Genomic DNA, 24,838 nt, shown 5'->3' with positions numbered 1-24,838 from the left:
TAGGCTACAGCGTAAGCTGGTACGCACAAGTGTAAATCAGCCTTTAGTCATTTCCATAGATGTTGCCTGACCTGCTGAGTTCCTCCAGCATTTTGTGTACGTTGCTTTGGATTTCCAGCATCTATAGATTTTCTTATGTTTGCGTAATTCCTAACTAGATCTGTACACCAAGATTTGCACATTCCCAAATTGATAAGGATACCCTTAGGAGCACACAGAGATAACCACATTCCCAATTGGAACAACGTGCCTGTATTACCATCTTCCCTAATCAGTATGATTAAATTAGCTTATTACCAACAGATCAGTACAAGATTGATATACCTAGATTTTCTCAAATGGGTTAGAACACCCCAATTGTTGCAATCCCAATAGATCAGCACACTCAGATTAGTACAGTCCTAGTCAGATAAGGATTCTTGATTTTATACATTTCCAAGTGCATCTATGTACTTGGATAAGTAATTTCCCAACGGATTAGAAGGCTTCTGGTCAGTATTCCCAGATTTGAATTAATAAGCACAGAGCAATATATTTCCAACTCTGTTTATATGTCCAGATCATTACATTTCCAACAAAACCTGTACATCTTGATTTGTATATTCCCAACTATTTCATATCAGCACATCCCTAAACAACCAGACCTATTATGGATCGACACATCCAGGTTAATACTGCTTCACACTTTTGAACGACCACTAACCAGACACAAGATTCCCAACCACCTCCGATCCAGAACCTGTCAATTCAGATTAGCACCTTCCCGAATGATTGAATCACACAGCTGCAATCTTTATTAAATGACAACAAATGGTTTGGAGGTGAATTTCAGGGCTGATTATTTGATTAAGTACTTCGAAGAAATCTCCAATGGCTTGTCAATTTAGATAAATTTAAATGTGTTTGTTTCAAGCGCTGTAGAACCTTCGAGGTTTTTGAGTTTACTTTCAAATTTAATTTTTTTTTGTCTCGGAAATATTCAGTGTTATTTTCGATGGATTGAAAAGTTTGAGAGCTGTGTTTGAGCCTAGGGATGTGGCTTAACCAGATCAAGTTGTTTCCTTTCCCAGTTGTGGGTGTGGCTCACTTCTGACCCTCCATTTGAAGTGCCAAGCCTTCTACATAAAACACACCCCGCGGTTTCCTCAAGATCTCAGCTACATGCACCAGATAAGTATGTTTGCTCCCCACCAGGCTGAACCTTTACCGGCAGTCCAACAACCTTTATTTAAGTCAGTCTAAAAAGACCAGGGTGACACAGTGGCTCAGCTAGTAGAACTGATGCCTCAAAGAGTCAGAGACCCAGGTTCAATCCTGCTTTCTATGGGGTTTGCACGTTCTCCCATCATTTCAATGTCCCTACTTCCACCCAGATCCCAAAGTAGTGCAGGTAGGTAGATTAATTAGCCATGGCAAATAGGACCTAACTTGTGGGGAAGTGGAAGAATTTGGGGGTGGGAAAAGATGTAGAGGACAAAACTATATGCTTGATGGTCATGTGAGCAGAAAGACCCATTTCTGTGCTACGTCTCTGTATAGTTATCACTTTATTTATAGCTGTCTATTTCTGATGAGAGGTTATTGAGCCAGTAGTGTGTAGACAAGTGGTGGAATCTGAGTGGATTGGTGAGGAGAAAGTGGAGAGAATGAAAAAATGTGGCACTAACATTGGATTAGTGTAAATGACTTGTTGAGAGCATGAACACAGTCCCACCCCTATGACACTAAGAACAGCCCTCAACAACGTTTAATGAAGTTCTGACATATTCTGATTTATATGAATTTCCTTGCACTTACACCTTGAAGCCTCTCCGTTAGCTCTCGGCGCCTGTTCCGGCATTTCGCCGCAGCCAGCTTGTTTCTCTCTCGCCGTATTCTCCTCTTCTCTTCTTCCTCTGGAGTTAGCTGCCAAACAATTGTACGGACACACATTAGTGAAGAAGTCTTCAGAAAACGTGGAACATCTTATCTCTGTTTTAATCTGGGATTACTATGGATTATTGCAAAGAATAATGGGCAGAGCGAGCCATGTGTTTGTGGCAATGGCAATGTAGGTCCTCACAGTGACAGAAGATCAAGGACAGAAATAGACGGTGGACTAATGGCTCCATCAGCCAGCTACACCGTTCCATAAGATCCAGGGTGCTGCTAGAGGTTTTCTACTTTCTCTCAAAAACAAAACTGCAGATGCTGGAAATCCAAAATGCCAACAGAAACTCTGGAAACACCCAGCAAATCAGGCAGTACCTGCGGCAAGAGAAAATGAGTGAACATTTCAGGGCTGAACTCTGATTGTCCTTACACAGATGCTGCCCGACCTCCTGAGCATTTACATCATTTTGTTTTTACTATATATACAATGAATTGGCCCACCAGTTAATCAGGATAGCCACTTATTTGGAACAACTCTTAAAGAACTAAAACTAATTGAGAAAACAGCCAGGACTTCAAAACGCAAACACGAGGAATTCTGCAGATGCTGGAAATTCAAGCAACACATATCAAAGAGACCCTTCGGCCTGAAACGTCGACTGTACCTCCTCCTGGAGATGCTGCCTGGCCTGCTGCGTTCACCAGCAACTTTGATGTGTGTAGCCAGGATTTCCTTTGTTATTTGGGATCCTGTGCCACTTAGTTGGGACAGGTGACTGTTGCTGAACATTTCCTAAGCAAATTTTTAACACTACTTCATTCCAGAAAAGCAACAAAGGCAGTCCATTATCTGCACTGACTTTGTTCATTTACTGTCAATTGAAAGAACACAGCAGTGTACGCACCCGATGAAATCCTGTGTCAATAACTATTAGGAACTAACACAGCTTATGGTACTGTAGTACTATAGTACTGCTAGTGTTCCAATTTGTCCTGTATTTCATTTAAATACACAAGTTATTACTCAGTTAAACAGTAGTTTGTCTTTTATATACCTTTTTAACTATTTCCATGAAAGTTTGGCTAATTAGAGCAGCTGCTTAATTGGGCCCAAATGTACCAGTCACAATGTTTCCCAATTAACCAGAAGCCACTGTGCTTTCAATCCTTTGACTTGTGTTATTGGCTGAATATCCACAACACTCTGACCTAGAAGAGCACAAAGGTTTCTAACCTTCTGCTCAAAATCAGTTTTCCTCTCCTCTATCCTAAGTGGCTCACCCCTTGGGCTTGAACTACCAGCTTTGACTTTGGTCCTCAAGCCAAGGAAGACCCTCCCTTATGCCAACTCACTGAGTCCATGCTGACCATCAAACCACCTATACAAATCCTGTTTTTTATTCTCCCCTCCTTCTCATCTCATCAATTCCCTCAGATTCTATCACAAGCCTAATCATAAGGGGCGACTTTCAGTAGCTATTAACCTAACAATCTGTATTTCTTTGGGATGTTAGAATCATAGGGAGAAAGTGCAAACTCCATACCCACACCACTGCAGGATGGGATTGAACATGGGTTCCTGGCACTATGACATAGTGGCTCTAGCAGCTGAACCACTACGCTGCCTGGTTTGAAAGAGAAACGTTGCCAAGAACACCAGGTAACTCTTTGGACTCACCGATTTAATTCCTAAAACTAGCCCACAATATATAAGTGTATCTTGGTAGGACATGGTTTGCAATTACTCGTGGTGGTTAGGATCTCCGATATCAATCAAATGCAAGACCGAAACCCTTAAGAGTGAGAATACCAACGCAAATTAAGTGTTAAGTGAATCCATGGGGGGGGGGGGGGGGTGGAGGAAACAGGTCTGCAAAAGAAATACTCAGTCAACCCTGTCTGAAGCCCATTCAAGAACAGACCTAAAGTTAACAGTGATAATAGACTGTAGTTATAAATAATCGAGCAGTTCGCTCCTAATTAGGCCGAGGGTTACGCATTATGCCCTGTGAACACAGAATGTACAGTGGATTTCATGAGTACGTCTTGGGGATTTCACAACTTACCCTTGGGAAATTGTAACTATGATTTCTGGAGCGCAGGAAAGTACAGAGTGCATTTATTAAAGTGTATACCATATTCTACCTTGAGATTCATCTTCTTGCAGGCAGCCACAAAACAAAGAAGGAAACACAACAGAATCCATGAAAAACTCCACACCACAAAAAAATCCATTGTGCAGAAAAAAAAGAACAAATGGTGAAAAAAAAAACAAAAGCAAGCACACAATACACAGAACATGAACAGCAGAGCCCCCGACAGTAAGTTCATGGCCACAGAGGAAGTTCAGCACCTCGGCTGGTCCACGGCTGCAGGCTACAGCTGCAGAGTCAGCACTGAGGTGAGAAAAAGCCTCACAGAGTCGTGAGCTAAACACTCGTTCATCCTTCGATCCTGGCCTCAACACCTTCATCTTTTTAATCTGGCTAAACATTGGTTCTTTTTATTTTGCTCCCGGCAATGGGCCCTGCCACTTCAATCTGGCCCGAAGTTTCAATCCAGCCCCAAGTCTGCTCCAGCAATGGCCACAGTAGCCATGCTTGCAAAGTTGAGAATCCAGTTCAATGAATCCTTCACGATACCACAAGGATGCAAGGTCATACAGATGGTTCCTCTCAAAGGGAAATTACAGGCTGAAGATTGCAATAATCATAGCCCGGATAAAGTATCTTTAGTAGAAATTAGTTTTGTTTACTGCCTGCAAAACATCACCGTGTCTCACCAGCGCCATCTTGGAAGAAGGAAGAAAGATGACCTCAGTGTTTTAAAAAATCATGAGGAGCAAAGATACAAGGGGCTGGCACAGTCTCTTTCCCGTAATATGGGGCTCTAAAACTAGAGTGCATAGCTTTATGGCAAGAAGGGTATGTTATAAAGAGGACCTGAGAGGCAAGACTTTCCCGCACTGCAAATAGTGCGTATATGGAGGGAGCTGCCAGAGGAAGTGGTAGTGGTGAGGACAATTACAATTTTTAAATGACATTTACAGTCCTGCAGAATGAAGCCGATATGAAAGAATCTTTCTGATATTCAAATGTCTCCATGCTGCAAGAGCTCAATACGATGGTGTTGGCTGAGTTTTCCAGTGGAACTGATGCTGTATCCCAGAGAATTATTACTTTCTCCCACTTTCTAGGCCATCTCTGCAGAAGGTTCCATCTCCAAACTCGCACTTTGTCCACACATCGTCTTGTTTCTGTGCAGGGAATTTCAATGGCCTGTTCAGCAGTACTAGGGGCAGTAGTTCCTGGGTCAGTACCCACCTTGTCTTTCCAAAAGGAACCAATGGAGAAAGGGCAGTAACATGGTTTAAGGGCAAAGCCACATGCTGCAGCTGATAGAGCCACTGTCTCACCATGCCAAGAACCCAAGTTCAATCCCAATCTTGGGTGCTGTCTGAATGGAATTTGTACTTCTCTTTGGCTGCTGTTGTTATTGCTGCTGGGCTGTTCTGCTGAACATTGCAGGCATGTATGCAAGGCGACAGTTGTGGGCTGCCCCCAGCATTGTTTCCGGTGTGCTGGTTGTTAATGCAAAACAACATATTTCACTGTATGTTTCAATATACAGAACCGTGCAAAAGTCTTATATAGGCATCCATTAGTCTCATGAGACCATGGATTTGCGCCTTGGAAGGTTTCCAGGGTGCAGGCCTGGGCAAGGTTGTATGGAAGACTGGCAGTTGCCCATGCTGCAAGTCTCCCCTCTCCAAGCCACCGATGTTGTCCAAGGGACGGGCACTAGGGCCGATACAGCTTGGCACCGGTGTCGTCGCAGAGCAATGTGTGGTTAAGTGCCTTGCTCAAGGACACAACACGCTGCCTCAGCCAAGGCTCAAACTAGCGACCTTCAGATCACTAGACGAATGTCTTAACCACTTGGCCACACACCAACACTTCAAAAATCTTAGGTCAGGCACATATATAGAGCCAGGGTGCATAAGAATCGGGTTTATCATCACTCACACATCAGGAAATTTGTTTTTTTGTGGCGTTTTTATGTGCAATACATAGAAGTACTAATGTACTATGCTAAAGTCTTACGATATATATATATATATATATATATATATATATATACCCAAACCCCATCCTCAGTGCCTTCACTGGATGTGCCCCAGCAGTGACGGTCACTGTCCATCCCCAGACTGAATAGCATTTCCATTCTGCCCTCTGATGCAGAATGAAGGGCCAGAAGGGTAATGTCTGTGGGGCTGATCTCTCTGTAGCAGCTCAGGTTAACCAGTCAGCCTCAGTATGATTAGGCTTTGTTCGGAGAGCAGAAAGGGAAATCGTTTCTGTGAGTGAAGGGTCATTGACCAGGGGTGTGGGCTTAAGGTAATAGAGACACATTTCCCTTAGATGGGGAGGGGTCATAAAGTAATGAGTAAAAGAGGGGAGTTGAAGAAAAATATATTCCCCTTGAGGATGGTGTGGCTCACTGGAAGAGGTAGAAACTCTCATTGTATTCAGCATACATAGGATCTCCCATTGTACTCTGCATATACTTGAGCATACACACCAAGCGGTGGAAAGTGGGTTTAGACCTGAACCAGTGTTGCCGGCGCTGTAATCACTACACTACCTTGCCGAATTATATTTGGTCAGCATGGACCCCATGGGATGAACAAACAACATTTTTGCTATCGCAGATTCATGCATTGAAGAGTGGTGGACTCAGATCCAGTAATAATTTCTGAAGGGGTGTCTGGTGGAAATCAGCGGTGGAAACCTTTGCCAGGCTTCAGGGGATAACACGGTAGCGAGTTTTACTGGGTGGCTCTCAATGAGCTGAGAAATGAAGGTTAGGCAGAATGGCATCTTTCCGTGCAGAACTGTTCTATGTTTCCATGTAGCCTGGACAGGGGAAGTGGAGTTAATAGAACGTAGACAGAGTTTGCCACAAATAGTCGGCAGAATAAAGGGAGAACAGAGAGCGGGAGGGGACCAAGGTTGGTAACTAAAATAAGGTGGGGTGGGGATGAAAGCATTGGAGGAGGAAGGACAGGGTACGGCCAAAGATGCCAGCATTTATTGTTCTTCCCTCATTGCTTCCACACTAAGCAGGCAGTTATGATTCAACTTCACTGGCAGCTGCTGAGTCACATATAAACTGGAAAGGGTAAAAGTATCAGCCTTCCTTCCTTCCCTAGGGTATAAAAAACCCTGTTGCTTTGTGCTTACTGGTATTTCCTCTCCCTGTGCTGCAGATTCATTTTGTTATTTGAACTTGCACACTGAAGATGTGATTTGATTTAGTACCTATGGCTAAACAGTACAGATCTTTGATTACTGGTGCACCACAATATTACTATTACCTGCCAGGGAGGGAGGGAAGAGAATACAGATGAAAAGAAGAAAGTAATCTCAATGGAACAAGTAGAGACCAGATAGATTTCTTCATTTTTATTTATTGGTTGATGAGATGCAGTTGTCACCAACAATGCCAGCATTTATTGCTCATCCCTAATAACTCTTGTTTTGTGACGTGAAGTCAAGTTACTTTTTATTGTCACTTTGACCATAACTGCTGGTACAGTACACAGTAAAAGCGAGACGTTTTTCAGGACCATGCTGCTACATGAACAATATAAAAAACTACACTGAACTACGTAAAACACGAAACTACACTCAACTCAGAACCAATCACGTTGCTCATGGAAGGGGGTGGGGAGATTGGAAAGGCCAATGAGCCATCCCTATAGGCTACAGGGTGACCAGATTTCTGATGGCAGAGGAATATGTGGGGACAAGGAGACAGAAAGCTAACAGTGTTATTTCAGAGTACGACTGTGTGCAGGTTAACCCACAGAACCACACAATGTTTCCAGAAAAGAAGAGCATTCAGCCCGCGGTGACTGTACCCGATTTACACTTATAGTTCTTTTGACGAATGCTGTCATTCTACACCCCCTCGCTCTTGACTCGTCTACCGAGAGGAACTGTTTCTCTCCTGCTCTGTCATGATTTTAAATCCTTTCATCAGATTCCCTCGCAATCTCCCCCAGATTCTCTCAGTTTGGTAAAGCTCTTCTGTACCCTCTGCAGAGCCTTCACCCCTTTAGTAAGTGTGGTCTCTGGAACTGGCTAGTACTTCCATTTTGCCCAAGACAGGGTTTTGCAAAGTTTCACCTCAACTTCCGCACCTTTAGACTAGTCACATTCACCTAGCTCACCTCCAAGAGGACCACAACCTTGTCGTATGGTTTGGAGGCTTGCCTGGAGAGCTAGGTTGGTGTGAGTCAGAGCTTCATGCTTTTGTTCTTGGTAGGGTCATCCATGCCAAACAGGTCAAAGGCTAGAGGCCAGACTAAGAGTGGTCCGCCATTCCTCTAGGTTCAGGGTTCAGCTCAGGGCTAACAACTCTGACTAGACAAAAAACACTGTTACGGAAAGAGCGATGAAGAATCCTTCTACATCTGATTGTATGGCCAGACAGAGATGGAGGACCTTCATTGCTTCTCTAAGTGCCAGTGGCGTAACGGTCAGTAAGTAAATAAGCAAGTGACCCAGCTCAGGTAAAGGTCCTTCCACCAACCCCAATCACACTGACCACCAAAAGACACAACTTTAAGGGGCAATGGAACAGATGGGGAATAATGGGGTCAGGTGAGATAGGTTGGATTAGTTGTTGATCAGCAGAGACTAAAAAAAGTAGGCTGAATAGTCTCCATTTCCAGTTTCTTGTATTCTGTTCCTCCACTTATGGACCTGGAATCCTGAACTTTCTCAACCTTCACAAACTATGTCCCCAGACCTTGTTATCCTTGCACCACTTTCAGAATTACACCACCTAGTTCACATTATTTGTACCTATGAATCTCCTTCAATAGTTTTTTTTTGATAGGCCAGTTATATTGAAGGGAGTTTGATCTGACATATTAACTCTTTTTCTCTTTCCACAGATGCTGCCTGACCTGCTGAGTACTTACGGTGTTTCCTCATTTTATTTCAGATTTTCAGCATCTACAGAAATTGAATTCCTGCTCCAAAGCTAGAGCTACTCATTTCACTGAAATATCATTCAGCACTCATTTCACAAATTGAGGACCGGATGGGACAGTGGGAGGGGTGCGGACCACTGATGGATGTGAAAAGAGAAATGCTAAACCACCTACATTAGAAGATTGGCACGAAATTATCTTGGAAATATTTTAAATGGAAAAGTTGACTTACTCCCTGAGAATTCAAAAAGAAAAATTTTATCAAATCTGGAATAAATGGATTGAATATATAACCCCAATGCGAGCAGACTTCAGATGACTCTCCTAATGATTTATACTGCTCTTCTCATCAACACAGTAATATTGCTAACGTAAGCACCCCTAGTCTAAATGTTTACTGTTTTTGTTTTTTTTTGGAAAATAGAAAATTAATACAAGTAAAGGAAAAGATTTGGGTAAGGGATAAACAATGATAAAATTAAGAAACTAAGTACATAGGGATTGGATAATTATGTTTGGGGGCAGGAGCAAGTATGAACAAGTTAGGATATAAACACCTACAATGGTTGTTACATAGGCTTACATACAACAATTTGGACCAGAAGAAATGTTCCAGAAGAGATGTATAGAAACTATTACTAATCCACCATTATTACTATTTTTCTTAACAATTAATACCATTACTTAGCCTAATAGATTAGAATTTCCACTTACATAATTATCTATTTAAGTGTCTAATTTCTTTTTATATCATCTCAATGTGTACTTAAGAATGTATAAATAATTATAGTTTTATACATATAAAAAAATGGAAAAGATTATACATGTGAAAAAAGCACATGACACTTGTGTATTCCTTATCCAAATAAAAATAAAATTTAAAAAAAGAAAAGAGAAATGCTTTCTCCAACAGACCAGAAGAGAAGGCAGTCCCATCACCTGGCTGAAGAAACTGGCAGAAGCACATCTGCCCTTGGCTGCTCCCAAGCCAGCACTGATTGTGGCCTTTGGGAGGACTAGATTGCCCTGCTAAGCAATGTTGGCATGTTACGTTGGCACAGAATGTGTGCCAACACTTGCAGGCTGCCCCAGCATATCCTTAGGTTGTGGTGGTTGTTCATGCAAATGACGCATTGCACTGTATGTTTTGATGTACTGTACATGTGATAAATAAATGATCCTGAATCGAGATACAGAAAGTAAGTGGCGGATATCACTGGTAAATCTAAATAAACAGAGTGGAGAAACAATTTTAAAAATTGAGAGGGAAGTAAAGGAGATACTAAGAACTGGGAACTTAGATTAACCCAGCCGTCCTGAAAATTAGAGTCCTTCAACATCTCCCAGTGAACAAGATATTATTGGACTGTAATTACACAGCCAAGTTGAGCACACCAAGCGCCCATTTACATCCTGGGACACCAGAGATAGCTTTCCCGCTGTTTTTCAAATTAATATGAAAGGAAATTTATAGAGGGCAGCCAGGGGCTTGATTTAATATCATATTCCAAAAACACCACCTCTGATAGTGCAGCACCCCCTGGAGAATCAGCTGGGCTTTGTGCCCTTAAGCATCTTGAACTAAGAAGCAAGAGGGAAACCAGGTGGTCCACAAGGCTGTCAAGAGCACAAAGAACAAGAACAGGTGAACCATTGTCCAAGTCTCACAGCTTAATGCAAAGGGGCAACTGGTATGACTGCCTGCAGGTGACATTTAGCCCATCCCCATTGAATCAGGTCCATTTGCCTCAAATCTTGATTCAGTGCCTTCACACACATTAAAGATGTTAGGGATATTTCTCCTGTTGAGATGTGCCCCTAACCTGGTAAGGAATAAATCTATTCATGCTGGCCTATGTCTTTATACCTGCACTACTGATGTCAGATACTACTGAGTCCTGGAAGTCCTGGATAGAGAAGATGATGCGAAGAGGATGTTTCCATTAGTAAGGGAGTCTAGAATCCAAAGAGCAGCCTCAAAACAAGTGACATGCCTTTAGAACTGAGAAGAGGAGGAATGTCTTCAGTGGACAGTGGTGAATCTGTGGGATTTGCTGCCGCAGAGGGTTCTGGAGGCCAAGTCATTGGGTGTATTTAATGCAGAGATTGATGGGCTCTTGTTTGGTTAAGGAGTTAGAGTTACAGGGAGACAGTGGGAGAGTGGTGTTGACAGGGAAAAGAAAATCAACCATAATTGAATGGCAGACCAGACCTGATGGGCTGAATGGCTTAATATTGCTCCTAGATCTTATGGTCAATGAATGCGCATCCATGTGTCATTTCTCTATTTGCCCTTGCATCCTTGATACTCCTGCTTCAGTGAGGATAAACTTATATTTTATATTCAAATTAAAATAGCTTATTTTTAAGTTATATTCTACTAGAGGATGAGAGAAGCAGGTCCAACCTGAAGAAAATAGGAAGGATGTCAGGCACCAATTCTTCTCAGGCGAATGATATACACAATGGGCTGAGACAAAAAATGACACCATTTAAGCTGCATCATGGGTGCAAAGAAATAGGAGAGCACATCTTTCAATCTAGCAAAAGGGACAACAGACAAACTTTAAAAGTGAACTGCTTCTTTGCTGCACAACTAACAATTTTAGTTTTTATTTGAGCCCACCTTCTCCTGTTCAATCCATTTTTGAGACCACAAAAGCTGTATCCTTCCTCAGTCATTTCCTCCATTCCATAACCTCTCATTTCTTATAACCTATTTCCTGATTCAGCTATCTTCCACATACCGTTTGACCTTGACGTGCCTGTGCCCCACGTCCACCAGAGTTTTGCAATAACAAAGTAGCTCATGGTTTTGCAATACCTGCTAGTAAAACTCCCCTTAGAATACGCCAAAACTTTTAGAAAGATCTGCTCATTAAATGACTTGTGCCTCGGGCAAATACAAGAAGATTGCTTTATAAATTACTGCTTTATATCAAGGGTTCACAGCCTGGGACTACAGACCCCTTGGTTAATGGCAGTGGTCATGACATTAAAAAGTTTAGGAGCCCCTGATTTATATCATGTACCAGTAGGCATCATACCCCCTCCCAATAAAAGTCCATCCTCATTGATTAGAAATATTGCCTTTTTGCCAACAAGTTTGCTTCAATAACAACTAACCAGGAATGGTAAGGCACTGGTTAAGTTACTAGGCAAGTAATCTAGAATCAACACAGAGTTTTCCACTTTCATTGCTCACTACTCCATAGGAAGCCATTCAACCCTTGAAAGTAGCCATTCCATTCCCCCAGTACTTCTTCCTGTAACCTTTCTAGTCTCCCCAACCATCTCTATGCCCAGGACAACTTCTAGCAACTTTTCAACCCACTGACCCATACATTGGGCTGTGGGATAAAGGTAAAGCTCCAGGAGGAAACCAATGTGGACTCAGGCAAACTCCACCCAGACAGTGCCTGAGGTCAGGCTGAACACAGAATGTTGGTGCGGTGAGGCAGAAACTCTGCCAGCTGAGTCACTGAAATGATAATTCCAGCCTTACATGAATCTCATAGTTCCAGCATTTAACATTTTTTTTCTTCTTCTGTTAGCTTCATAGTTTACTTATATTCTCCCATTCCTAAACTGACAACTCATTATTCACTAAATGTCGAAACCATCTTCTCATTACCCCTTTAACAATTGATCTTCATTGCCCTGCACCCTATGACAGAGCCTTATGTTTGCTCCCTTCCCACTGCCCTCATCCTCTAGTCTGCCAATGTAAACTTGTTTTAACTAACTTTTTCCAATCGGTCTTCAGCTGTCCCTCTATTGATGCTGCCTGGCTTGCCCAGCATACTCTGATTTTATTTCAGATTTCAAGCATCTGCAGAGTTTTAGATTATATACTCTAATCCCACCATGGAAGCTGGTCAAAATAGGCTAATTACTTAACCAAGAATTTGAGTTATTAGTAATAGTTACCACAAACCTAAAAGATTGTCCTTAAAAATCCATCTGGTTCACTACAGCAAAGGATATCTTACAAATCCAAAGTAGCCTACATGTGCACAATCAAAAAACTATACAAACTGGAACTCTGAAAATAAAACAGAAAATTGCTGGAAACACTCAGTAGATCAGGCAGCATCTGTGGAGAAAAAAAAAATCAAAACTAACATTTCAAGTGGAAGATCCTTTGACAGAACCAGAAAATTGAAAAAAAAATGTTGGTTTTTAGAGAGAGTGGGGCAAGAATGGAGAGGACTAAGAGAAAATCTGTAACAGGCTGAGGGTTGCTACAGGGTTTATGCTGCCATTTGATTGACAGATGGAGCAGAGAGGATAAAACCAGTGAAAAGTACCTGTTACAGCCATGTTTGCTGAAATTTTAAAGAAAAGGCTGGAAATATGCAGCAAATCATGTAGTGGAGAGAGTTAATACTGCAGAGAGATCATCTTTTAGCAGATTTGGCCCACTCTGAGGCAAATAGAGATATCTGACACTTTCTAATTTCCATATTGAGTTGCAAGAGCTGGAAGTGCTTCAGACAGATGGCGAGATGCCATCCCTCAGCTTTACTGCAGAGTGCAAGAGATCATAGACAGATAGCTCAGAGACTGAGTGGGATGGGGATTTAACACTGTCAATGGCATGGGGAATCATGGCCCAGCTAGCCACTCAAAAAATGGGAGCGCCTTCTGCCTTTGGATCACAGCAGCCCGGGAAGGAAGCTCACTGCTGACTCCTCAGGAATGGGCAGCAAGTGTTGACCTTGCTGACGGCAGCCAACGTCAGGAAATGCTGTAAAGAAGCACTGGTGGTGATTGGGGCTAAGAGGGTTGGGCGAAACGATACAGCAGTCATACAAGTTTTTTTCTCCATCTATGGAGTAACAGATCAACATCATGAAAGCCCCTTATTAATTAAATACATCCCCATTAAGTATTAGGAAGTTCAATATTGAAGTGTATTCCAGCAGACTATCACACTTTCCAGTAGGCTGCGCTTTGAGCAGCTGGTTCAGGGTGTGTACCTGCACTTATTATATTCTTACCCAGGCACAGACCTTTGCTCCTGTAATTCCTTACTTTCTTCTACAAAATTAAAATCTTTCTGAAGAGTTATTGGTGTTTTCCTTAGACTTTTAGCCTGAATACAGTATCTGCAAGTCACTTGATTGGTCAGAACAACATGACCATATTGTGTTACCCCATTGCTACTGACAGACAAGCCCACACTACAACGTACATAGTGTCAAGCTTTAACACATTCAAGATTTGGTATTCACTAATATGTTAGCGAGACAGTGCGCGTGCACACACACACAATCTCTGTGAAGTACATATATTGTCAGAGGTAGTAACTATTCTTTACAGTATGCACAAGTTGTATCATCTTACCCTACTATATACAAGATTTGGGTGGCAAGGTGGAGATAAGTCTCTACTAAAGGAGGTGTAAGTTGCTCCTTCCCTCAGCTAGCCTGCAGGTCACCCTTGGGCAAGGTATGACACCTGCTTAAACCCTGGCAGGGTCCCGTGAAGCCATGGGAGTAGGTGGTGGATGGTCGTATGAGCAGCTGGTGCATATCACATCCTGGTTATGCGGCCACTGACGCCAGACAGTCTCTGAAGAGTATTAATAATGGCCCATCAGAATAACCCATCTTGTAAAGACATTGTCCAGAAGAAGGAAATGGCAAACCACTTCTGCAGAAAAATTCACCATAGTTTTTTTTTCCACAGACTCGAGAAGGAGGCTATTTGGCCCATCAGGTCTATACTGACTCAGAGAACAATCCCATAAATCCCTCGCTTACTTTCTTTGTTATGACTGGCAACAGTTTGCCCTGGGGAGCACATTCCATGGGTAACCCTCATGGATCTTGGAGCTGAGTGGGACCTCCTCTGAGGGGAAGATGTTTAAAAGGACTTCCAATCAAACAATTCCAAAAAAATAACAAATCTTTGGGAGCCCTGTTGGTGAAGGATCTGCTCCTAGAATTTGAGACAGAGTACAACCAGAGGAAGTGGAGAAGGATATTACGAGCAAAGTATGTTTTCTCCCAAACAAAGGATTAGTAGTACCAGGAATACATTTGCTCAACTGGCTGTTGAAGCTGAAGTTATAATAAGTTTCAAACAGGATTAACTAAAGCAAAATATAAAACCATGTGATGGAAAGAGAAAGAAGCGGGATTAAAGCAAAAATATTGGCAGCAGGGATAAAATTGTAGAATAGTTATAGGAAAAGAAAAGGCCACTTAACCCCTCGTATCCTTGTTGAGCAATAAATCCCCATTTCACTGCTCCTTCTCCCCACACTGCAGATTAGCTTGCTCATTTCCAATTCCTTTTTGACTGTTGTTTCAAATCAGCAGCCACAACACATAAAAGGCAAGGTATTTTTCACATCTCCTCTTGTTTGCCTCCTTATGTCCCTCACCATGACCCTCCAGGTTTGTTCCCTCAACTATTACTGATGGGAATACTTCCTCACTGTTCACCTTTCCTCAACTGATTGTGTTCGCCTTCAAACGCACACTCCACCTTCCTGCCAGACAACCCCATCTTCTCCAGTCTGACCTTGTAACTGAAACCATTGCAGTAAATCTTCTGTGCCCATTCTGGGACCTCTTGTCCTCCTGAAAGATCGATGGCCAGAAAGAAATTCAGCCCTCCAGGTGAAGTTCACCCAGTGTTTCAACAAGTTCAACATAAGTGCCTTGCTTTTGTCCTCTAAACTTTTATTGGCAATCTTGCGATTCCACTTGCTTTAAAAATACGTCCTAATAAAATTACTCTCCAATACTTCCTGGCACTTTCAAAGATTACTGAATTTCAAGAGCATAGATATACTGCCCAGAAGAGCCCCCTGCACGCCCAAAGTTCTGCTGGTATCTGGTCTGTTAATGCAACTCTTCCTGCAGCTTTGGGGCCCTCACTCCTACCTACATTACACCAATGCCACCTTCCTTGTAATTATACTGACCCACCAACCCCACCAATTTCCCCCTGCGTTAAACCTACCCCTCCCACTCTCCTCTGTATTACACTGATCCCTCCCACTGCCCCCTGCATTACACCCAACCACTTTAATCCTTCAATTCCGTCATGGACAAAGGGAGCTGACAGTAACAGTTCACCCAATACTCAGGGTTTCCACTGCTCTCCACTGCCAGGGTCTTCCTCATTTAGATCACTTACTTATTTACCACACACACACGGTACCCTTAGTCCACTGGCTCTGTGCTGGTTGCAAACAATTCCACCAGTCCCATTCCATCACCCTGCTTTCTTGTTGATGGCGACTGGAGATCAACTATTAAGGCTGATCACCTCACCACACAGTTTTAACAGGCCACACTTTGTCATCCAAAAACTCCTCATCAAACATCAGATTCTAACCGACACCAGCCCTAGAAGATACCCATGTCTTGGGCTCTGCATGGGCTTGAGGATCCACCTCTCCATCGTTCCAGGAATGACTGCTCCGCCTTTGGCAGCCCTGCCTTCAACTGGCAGTGTTCCAAGGTCTGGAACTCTCTCCTCAAAACTCCCACCACTACTTCTTGTCCGAGACCCTACCTCTCTGACCAAGCATCCTTCCCTTTGCTAGCATGTCACATGGCGCAGCATCAAATTGCTCCTTAAAATTCTCTGGGTTGCATTGGCTATGTTATGTAAGACAACTGTTATTTACAGCGTGCAGTCTTCACTGGCAAGAATAAACTCCACATGCAATCCCTGACCACCCAGGAGAAGGCAGCAATAAGTCTTATCTGGGAGGAGCTAATGGGAATGTGGGGAGAATAAACTGAGATTTGTCTTGGATTAGTGTCAATAGCCACCTGACAGTCGGCACTGCTTCAATGGGCTAATTCGATGTTCCATGCCTGCAACGCACCCAATACACTGGGATAGATCGCTATAAGGCAGCACAGAGGCAGGTAAACTGCAAGTTATAAAAATCTGATAATAGAAGCCCATGGGCTAATATCAAACATTCAACGAAGACAAAAGTTGCATTCTCACCTGTTCATCCCTTTTCCTCCGTCCTCCTGTCTCTCCGATGGTTTTGATAACGCCAGGTCGGTGTAATGTGGTGGAGGATGGCGAGGAAATGCTGGTCCCTGGTAGATTGTAAGGATACGACCTCGGGTAGGGGCTAGACATGGAGGTTATGACAGTGGGCTGAACCATCCACTGCAGGTCCTGGCTGGTGGTGATGGCGGTGATAGTTGGGACGAAGGCACTGCTGGATCCTGGCATGTCTGCACGATACTTCTGATAGGGGTGAAGGGGGTGGAGAGGAAATGAAAGAGCAAAACAATGCAGTGAATCCCATGGCTGCAGCCCCATTACAGTACAATCAAAAGCAGATCATGCCGTGACCCTTAGACTGAACTGAAAACTATTCCTCCCACCACAGATGCTGCCTAACCTGATGAAGCTTCCCAGCATTGTCATGGTTTTCTTTAAGATTTTCAACAACTCCAATTTTTAAAAAATATATATTTCTCACAGCCCAGTCAAACCCTTGTTCACACAGATTCCTTACAAATATCATCAAAAGCAATCTGACAAAGTCGTTTAAGGATGGAAGCAGGAATAGCTATCAACCCCTCCAGCATATTGTTAACTTCAGCACACTTTCCTGCCTGATCCCAATAACCCTTGATTACACCTGACATCCAAAATATCCAGTAACCAACTGAATAACCAATTTCAGGAAAAGGAAATAAAAGTACTGTAGGTGCTGGAAATCTGAAATATAAAATTCTGGAAACACTCAGCAAATCTTACAGCTTCTGTGGAGGAAGGAAGCGGGAGAGTGAGACAGACATGCCAGCAATGTTGCATTGTCTATTCACAGGAATGGTCTCAGTAGTGGACCACTTCTTTAACCACTGTAGACCTAGTGATGATTGTGCTCACATGCAATTTTAGTAAGTTGGTAAGCAATTTTCCCCATGGATAATGATTACATGCCCCAGTCAGAGTGATTTGTAAGTTGGCAAAGTTCCCACAGAATGGAATAGAGCTTTTGATGCATCTTCAAGACTGCAAAACATGAAAGTGCTTTTGAAGTTCTTCAAGTGATGAAATAACCCAAAGCGTCAAACTCGGTTAAAATCTGAATGCATCTCAACTATCGACACAGCAACATTACAGACACAATGAGCCTGGATATAGCCTTTCAAACTTTTGATGGAGCTAATAGCTGTGCATCCATCAGTAATGAAAAATGCGCGCACACACGCACAGAGAGTCTGAATATTTCATTGAATACTGCAACAAAACTGAATGCTGAGATTTAAAAACTGTCCCAAGGATGAAAGAATTCAGTTCTGCAGATTGACTGGAGAAGCATGATACATTTTCCTTAGAACAGGAATTACAGTGAGGGGATTTTAGAGGGATGTTTAAGATTGTGTGGAGTAGATAGAGAGAGACTGTTCCCATTGGAGAAAGGGTCAAGAACTATGGAGGACTAGAACTAGAATGAAAGTGACTGGCAAAAGAACCAAGAGTGACAGAATGAAACCTTACATACTGAGTGACCAGGGGCTGGAATGCCCTGTCAGGGGTAGTATGGGAAACAGATACAATTGTTTTGTTTTAAAGGGTGCTGAAAAGTATCTGAAAGAAAATAATTTGTACAACTATGGAGCAATACCGGAAGAGTGGTACATAAAGCCAGTATAAAGTCAATGGGTTGAGTAGCCTCCATCTATGCTGTAACCACCCTGGGATTCTGTGACTTCAAAAGTTTTGTGAGTATAATCCATTTTTCTATGCCCTTGAACTAAATGAAGCCTTGATGTTGTAACAGGTTAAAGTCTGTTTCCTGTCTCTGTGGTACATTCTAGCAATTTTCACTTAACTACAAATAAAAGTATATGAAAAAAATACTTAGTTTATGATTGAATGTGAATGCAAAATGCTAAGGACTCGCAATATGTATGCTTTTGTCAAAAATAACATTAGAGTTGTTCACCAATACAAAAGACAGATCTGTGGGAGGATCAAATTTGCTTTGGCAAATTCTGTTCCTAAACTTTTACCCATACATAAACATGTCTCTGATATGCACAATTTTATCTGTGAGCATATTACAGTTTACATTGCCTGCACTTATTTGATGCTAAGTTATGCTCTGTCCACTGGTGATGGCACTGCTAACACCCCACATATTTAAGTGTGCACCTATAATTGTTGTTGCTCTATATATACTGCTAAATACTGCTCAGTTCCCTGTCTCAATACTTGCTGATCAGTGCAATTCAACAATTAAGTCCCTAAAGTTGGCAGACAATTATGGGTGATAATTCTAACCAGACAACTCAAGAAGAGGATGCAAATGTAATATGGTCTTAAATCATTATCAAACATACTTATAGTTACCATTAAAAGTGGTTACTTGTAGCAGGGATTGAAAGTAGCCTCATTATCTAGATCCAAAAGGATAACAGAAATGCAGGGCTTTGGGGAGATGAATTGCCCTTAGAGAGAGACAGAATAGACTTCAATTCAATGGGCTGAATATCGTCCATTTCCCGGATCTGGATACAAGACTAGCTGTAAAGTTAAAATCCTGTGGCTCTGCTCCCAAACACACACACACACTCTTCCACTGCAGAGGTTGCTGTAATCAGCATTTTCAATGATCGCTCAGCAACAAACATCAGGACTCTGCCTGCCCCACAGGGCCCAAGGTGGAAACCAGCCTAAAGTAGAGAAGAGCTCCCAGTACCTCCAACATCTTTAAACCACATCACTGGGCCACACTCTGGGGGCTGCTGCCAGTGTGGGGGCTTGCTCTGCGCTAACTAGATGCCGACTTTCTTACCCAGAAGACTGGCCACGCAACATGAGTTTTTCTTCAGTTTCAGAGCTCTCTACCATACTCTCAGATTGTGACAGGCGCTATAAAAATGTCACCATTTCTCTCTTATTTGTGCATATAGAGATGGAGATACACTCCAGTGGGTGGTGTTAGATTAATTCGATTTCTCTGCAGCCCCACACAACGTAACCACAATCGGCTCAAAAACAGACCCTTCTGCCCATCGAGTGCCTGCCGTCCATCAAGCACCAGTTACAGTATTCTCCCCTACGTTCCCAGCAAATCTTCCTCTTCTTGGTTTCTATCCACGGCACGCAAGTTATAGTGGCTAGTTATCCTAATAATCAGCTGCGGCGTCGTCCCGGGAACAAGGAACGTCCAGCTCCAACTGGGAACGAGGAACCGACAGACACATTGTAAACGGGCCCAATACGGTGCCACATCTGCGAGGGCAGGGAGAAGGAGCGACACGCCCAGTTGGCGGGGGTTGGAGTCGGATTTTATTCAAATAATTTTTAAAAACTGCAATAAAAGCAAGATATATTCTAATCCGGTTTGGCTTCAAACCTCAGAACAAGAAGCCAACAAAACACCCACTGTGTGACAGGGAGAGTTGGGGTGTCGCCAGCAATGGACCGTGAAGCAATGGATTTACAGTAACTCAACACACACGCACACCGACAGAGTTAAAATGTGGGAGCCAGGGTGAAACTCTCCGCCCATGGGCGGTTGAATGTTCCACGAAATGCTTAAACTCCAGATAAATCCAAGAAGAAGAAAAAAAAGTTCTGAAAGAGCCGAGAAGGAAGGGAATTCTGCCAGCCACTGCCCGGAAAGGGTTTGTTTTTAAATGACAGTTTCGAGAAGGGTTGGTTCATTACGAGGAACCAATAAGGAAAATTTCATTTACAATCCCACCCTCGCGTTCTCCGGACTAGCCTGCTTTCCTGGAGACGGACCTCCGTTCTTTAAAAAAAGATAAAAGGAGCTCTGAAGCCTATTTTGTAATCTCAGCTAGTTGCGCAATATCCCCTCCAACTCGCTCCATTTCTTCACCGACCATTAAGGCAATAAATAATAAGGCGCGATGAATTGCATTAAATAAAGTTACATCAGACCGGGGCTGCAAATAAAGTGACAGGCGGCCCAGTTTTAACGAGCCGAGGTTGTTGGGGGGGGGGGGGGGGGAAGAGAGCCGAATCTTCGAAATGAGGAATTAGGACAGAAATATTCTAACGAATTTTTTAAATTATTTCATTTTGACGGAAAAAGTTTTGCTATTTTATCGCCAACTTTGGGCTGGAGTATTTAACGAGAGGGTGGGGATTTGTAGCCTCTGCCCTCGGTCGAAATATGACTGCATCTGAATTTTATTCACTATTTCTGGTCGGTCAGGAGGTGGGTGGGGGTGTTAAAGAGATGCAGATGAAATCTGAAGGGGGGAACGAGAGTGGAGAAAAAAATCTGGCGAGGCAAAATACGAGATAGAGAGTGTGAGAGGAGAAGATAGGCGGTGGAAGGGAGAGAAAGCACGAGAGGAGGGAGAGGAAGGGGACAAAGTCGTAAAGAACTCAGAAAAAGAGACAAAGTACAAAAACAGAAAGATCTATAAAGACAGATAACTACGGCTGAAGGTGGGGGGGGGGGGTGGAAATCTGTGGGGAGGTTGAGAACGGAAGCCCGGGATCGCCCTTCGGCTGAGGACGGAGCCAAATCCCTGCGATCGATCCGAATCCACTTCTTTTGGGAAAGATTATTTGGGAAAGATCTCGTCCCATAGATACAAGCCCCAACAACAAAACTCGATTACGCCAAGCGTCTCCGGCGACACGGAAATAACGCAGACTTGTGCCAGTATTAAACCTGTCTCTTTCAAAGCCCACCTGAACACACCGAGACGATCGTTAAGACCTGGTGATTCAACGCTTTATTCCAGGAAGAGCCTCTCTGACGGTGAACAGGCACACGATCCCAGTGCCGGCGTAGAACAACAGTTAACAAGCGCGAAGGAGTCGTTCACAGCCCAAAGTGGGGAGGCGGCAGAAGGGTGTTCTCTCTCTCTCACTCTCTCTCTCTCTCTCTCTCTCTCTCTCTCTCTCTCTCATAGCACACAGACCAACTCTCTCCATCCTCCGAATCTGCAGGTCGAGAAATACTCTGAGCTTCTAACCGGCTCCATAAGCAATTTGGAAGGTAATACGGAATTCAGTGCTCTTAACTGAAGTGCATTTGTTTGAGAATGCATTTGAGAGAGGTTACAGGATTTTATCCTATCGACAATCCCACACCAGCTCTTCTCCCAACCCCCACCACTTTCCACTGGGTCGCGGTCCTTACCTGAGAGCCGCCGATCGAGCCGCTGGTACCGAACACGATGTCCGCGCTTCCCGGGGACGTGCTGCTGCGGGAGGACGTGTCGTATTTCCCGGGATATTCCTGGTACATGATCCCCCGTACAAATCAATCAGTGGTGTGTTTAGCTTTTTAATAAACCGGCCGTATTCCTCCTGGGTAGATTTAATCCGTGTCTGTAGATTTGTTGGCAAATGAATCTCCTGCTTAAAGAAACTCAAGCTTCTGAAATAAAACTCACTTCTGACAAGCACTTCCCAAGGTGTGTGCTTCTCAGACACATCCCCCTCTCTAAGTTCCCCGTTTGTTCCTTTTCTTACAGATTGAAGGGACGCCAACAATCCATAAATTTTCCGTATTCGCCCCCACCCGCCCACCCACCCGAACTTTCTAGATTGAAACTTTAATAACTTTTTTAAAAATCGTGGTCTTTTTTTTTGCTCTACACTTCTTCCCTTTCGCGTGTTCGATCAGGTTGGCAATGACTAATGATTTGCGTTGCACCGCCCCCCCCTCTCTTTCTCTCTCTCTCTCCGCCGGCAGTCAGCGAGATGCTTGCCGTTTCGTCTCTCGAGGTGGATGACTCAGTTCTCTGGTATTAAGCCTGCTCTTTTTATTTCTGACCCTCCCGCAGCCGAGGGGTTCACGTCAAAGCTGGTGGATCCGCCCAACGTTTCCGCCGGCTCATATCCTTGGCTGCCACCTCCCCAACCCTGACCTTTTTTTTGCTGCATTTATATATGTATGCACAAGTGTTTGCGAAAGGAGCTTACCAGCTTTCGGCAGTGCCCTTAAGTCATTATAACAATCAAGGTTTACATTCGAAGGTCTGATCAATGGTTTCGTCCATTGACGCAGGGTGATGCCTAAAAATGGATATTGCGTCAAATGATGCGGGCTGTGGGTTTCCTTGGTTAACATGACGTCTGTATGGAGGGATTCCCTTTCGCGTGTTCGAGCCATTAAGCAGACAGGGCAGGACGCCCCCTCCCACCCCCCATTCATCGGCCCCTACCATAGACAAATAGACCACAGATCCCTCTCCTAAACATTCTGCAGATGTTGAAAATTCAGAGCAATATGTTGGAAGAATTCAGCAAGTTAGATGGCATCTCTGCTGCGAGCCGAGACCCGTTATTAGGACTAGAAAGGAAGGGGACAGACGCCAGAATAAAAAGGTGTGGGAGGGGGTGTGGAGGGGAGGGAGGGCAAGCTGGAATGTGATAGGTGAAGCCAGGTCACCGGGAAAGGTAAAGGGTTTGGAGAAGAAGTAATCTCTTTCCTGCCCTTTCTGGTGCATGCACGATTCCGAGTCTCTTAACGAGGAGAAGTCGGCCTTTTAGCAACCGCATGTTCCAGATGTTGGGCAACTTGCTGCTTTTTAACCAGAACTCCGGCTCCCACGTTGAGAGAGGATCGGGAGAGGAATCTTCCCTGGATCAAAAAGTGTGCGGGATAAGAGGTTAAATCGTGCTTGGGTTAACAAGCAAGAGACCTTTTCCTGGGTTGAAATACAAAGCGTCCAATAGATTTTCCCCGGGTTACAATATAGAGCCTGCGCTATGCGAAAGGGCGAATGTTATATCTATCCAGGATTAAAATGTGAAATCGTCTCGGGAAGGTAAAAGGTACCGAGATACCAAAAAAGAAGCCACTTAAAGCTTTTTTAAATGTTTGATGGTTTAAACAGCGGGTTGAAACGCTTTCGTCAACGATTACCTTTCGGGGATAAGGACATTTCCTGCGTTTATGCGGTTCACTGTGTGTAAAGTGAATAGTTCAAACATGAAAGAGCCCATTTAAAATCTTTTTTTAAAACATGTTGAGTTTAGGTCTTTACTTACTTTAAGTTTAAGAGCGAGATTTTTTAAGTGATTTTATCGACAGTAGGAAGGTGAACAAGCGTGTCCACTCTTCTCTCCGAACTTTTCTTCACATTTACTTTGACGGTGAATATAGCCATGTCATTTCCGCGCCCGGGGGCTCCTGTGATAACCCCCGTCACACTGTTTCCCCTACACTGTGGAACTCTTCAGTAAATAGGCTCGCTTTCGGCTCTGATCAGCCCACGGGTGTACAGTGATTGCTTCACTAGGCCATTTAAGTGACACGCGCTCCGTCCAGCGAAAGGGGGCGGATCAAAGCCCCTAGATGTTTCCATGTGGAAAAAAGCATGTTTGGCAAAGGCTCTCCACGTTCAAAACCCACCACTTACGCGATACTTGAAAATCAAGGGTTTATTTTTACTCTTTGCTTTGTGCTAAAGGTTATGAAACAATTAGCAGGATTTTCCATTCCCAGAAAGTACACTTCACAGAATCATAGGCATTCAACTTAGTATCATTGTCATACAGCCATCATGCCCATGCCATTACTGATCTATGCTAGTCCCATTATTTACCTGCATTCGGTCCAATTCAAATACTTAAATGCTGTGAGAACCTGCACCACCCTCTCGGGCAGTGGTGGAGGCTCCAATTCCCTCTGCGCGAAAAAAAAATCCCCCTCGTATCCCATTTTAAAATTCCTACTTCTTACCTTAAACCTTGGACAGCCCCGCTACGGGAAAATATTATCAACCCTACCTCCCTAATTATTTTTAAAAAACCTTCATCAGGTCATTCAAAGTACAAAGTGAGTTTATTGTCAAAGTACATATATGTCACCGTAAACCCCCCCCCGTTCATTTTCTTGTGCGCATGCTCAATAAATCCATAATAGAATCAATGAAAGACCACGCCAACTTGGGCGTTCAACCAATATGCAAAAAGACGTCAAACTGTGCAAATACAAAAATAAAGAAAAATAATAAA

At 43.4% G+C, this 24,838-nt stretch overlaps 1 protein-coding gene across 4 annotated transcripts in view; it reads right to left on the bottom strand.

Moving 5' to 3' along the window:
* fosl2 (FOS like 2, AP-1 transcription factor subunit) overlaps positions 1 to 22,380 on the bottom strand; it is a 37,627-nt gene extending 15,247 nt beyond the window's left edge. The window contains exons 1-3 of one of the 4 annotated variants that reach the window (XM_063040674.1): positions 22,011 to 22,380; positions 16,859 to 17,110; positions 1,798 to 1,905 (exon numbers count right to left, since the gene is read on the bottom strand). In XM_063040674.1, coding sequence (XP_062896744.1) covers positions 1,798 to 1,905; positions 16,859 to 17,110; positions 22,011 to 22,118 — 468 coding nt within the window. In that variant the 5' untranslated portion in view covers positions 22,119 to 22,380. Of the gene's footprint in view, positions 1 to 1,797; positions 1,906 to 16,858; positions 17,111 to 19,231; positions 19,594 to 19,676; positions 20,186 to 21,556; positions 21,747 to 22,010 lie in introns of those variants that run through there. The other 3 variants (XM_063040676.1, XM_063040677.1, XM_063040675.1) reach the window with 3 other exon arrangements.
* Positions 22,381 to 24,838: the final 2,458 nt, after the last annotated feature.

Source organism: Mobula hypostoma, chromosome 2 (assembly GCF_963921235.1).
Source record: "Mobula hypostoma chromosome 2, sMobHyp1.1, whole genome shotgun sequence".
In the NCBI taxonomy this organism is placed as follows: domain Eukaryota; kingdom Metazoa; phylum Chordata; class Chondrichthyes; order Myliobatiformes; family Myliobatidae; genus Mobula; species Mobula hypostoma.
This window is presented reverse-complemented; position numbering and strand designations above follow the sequence as displayed.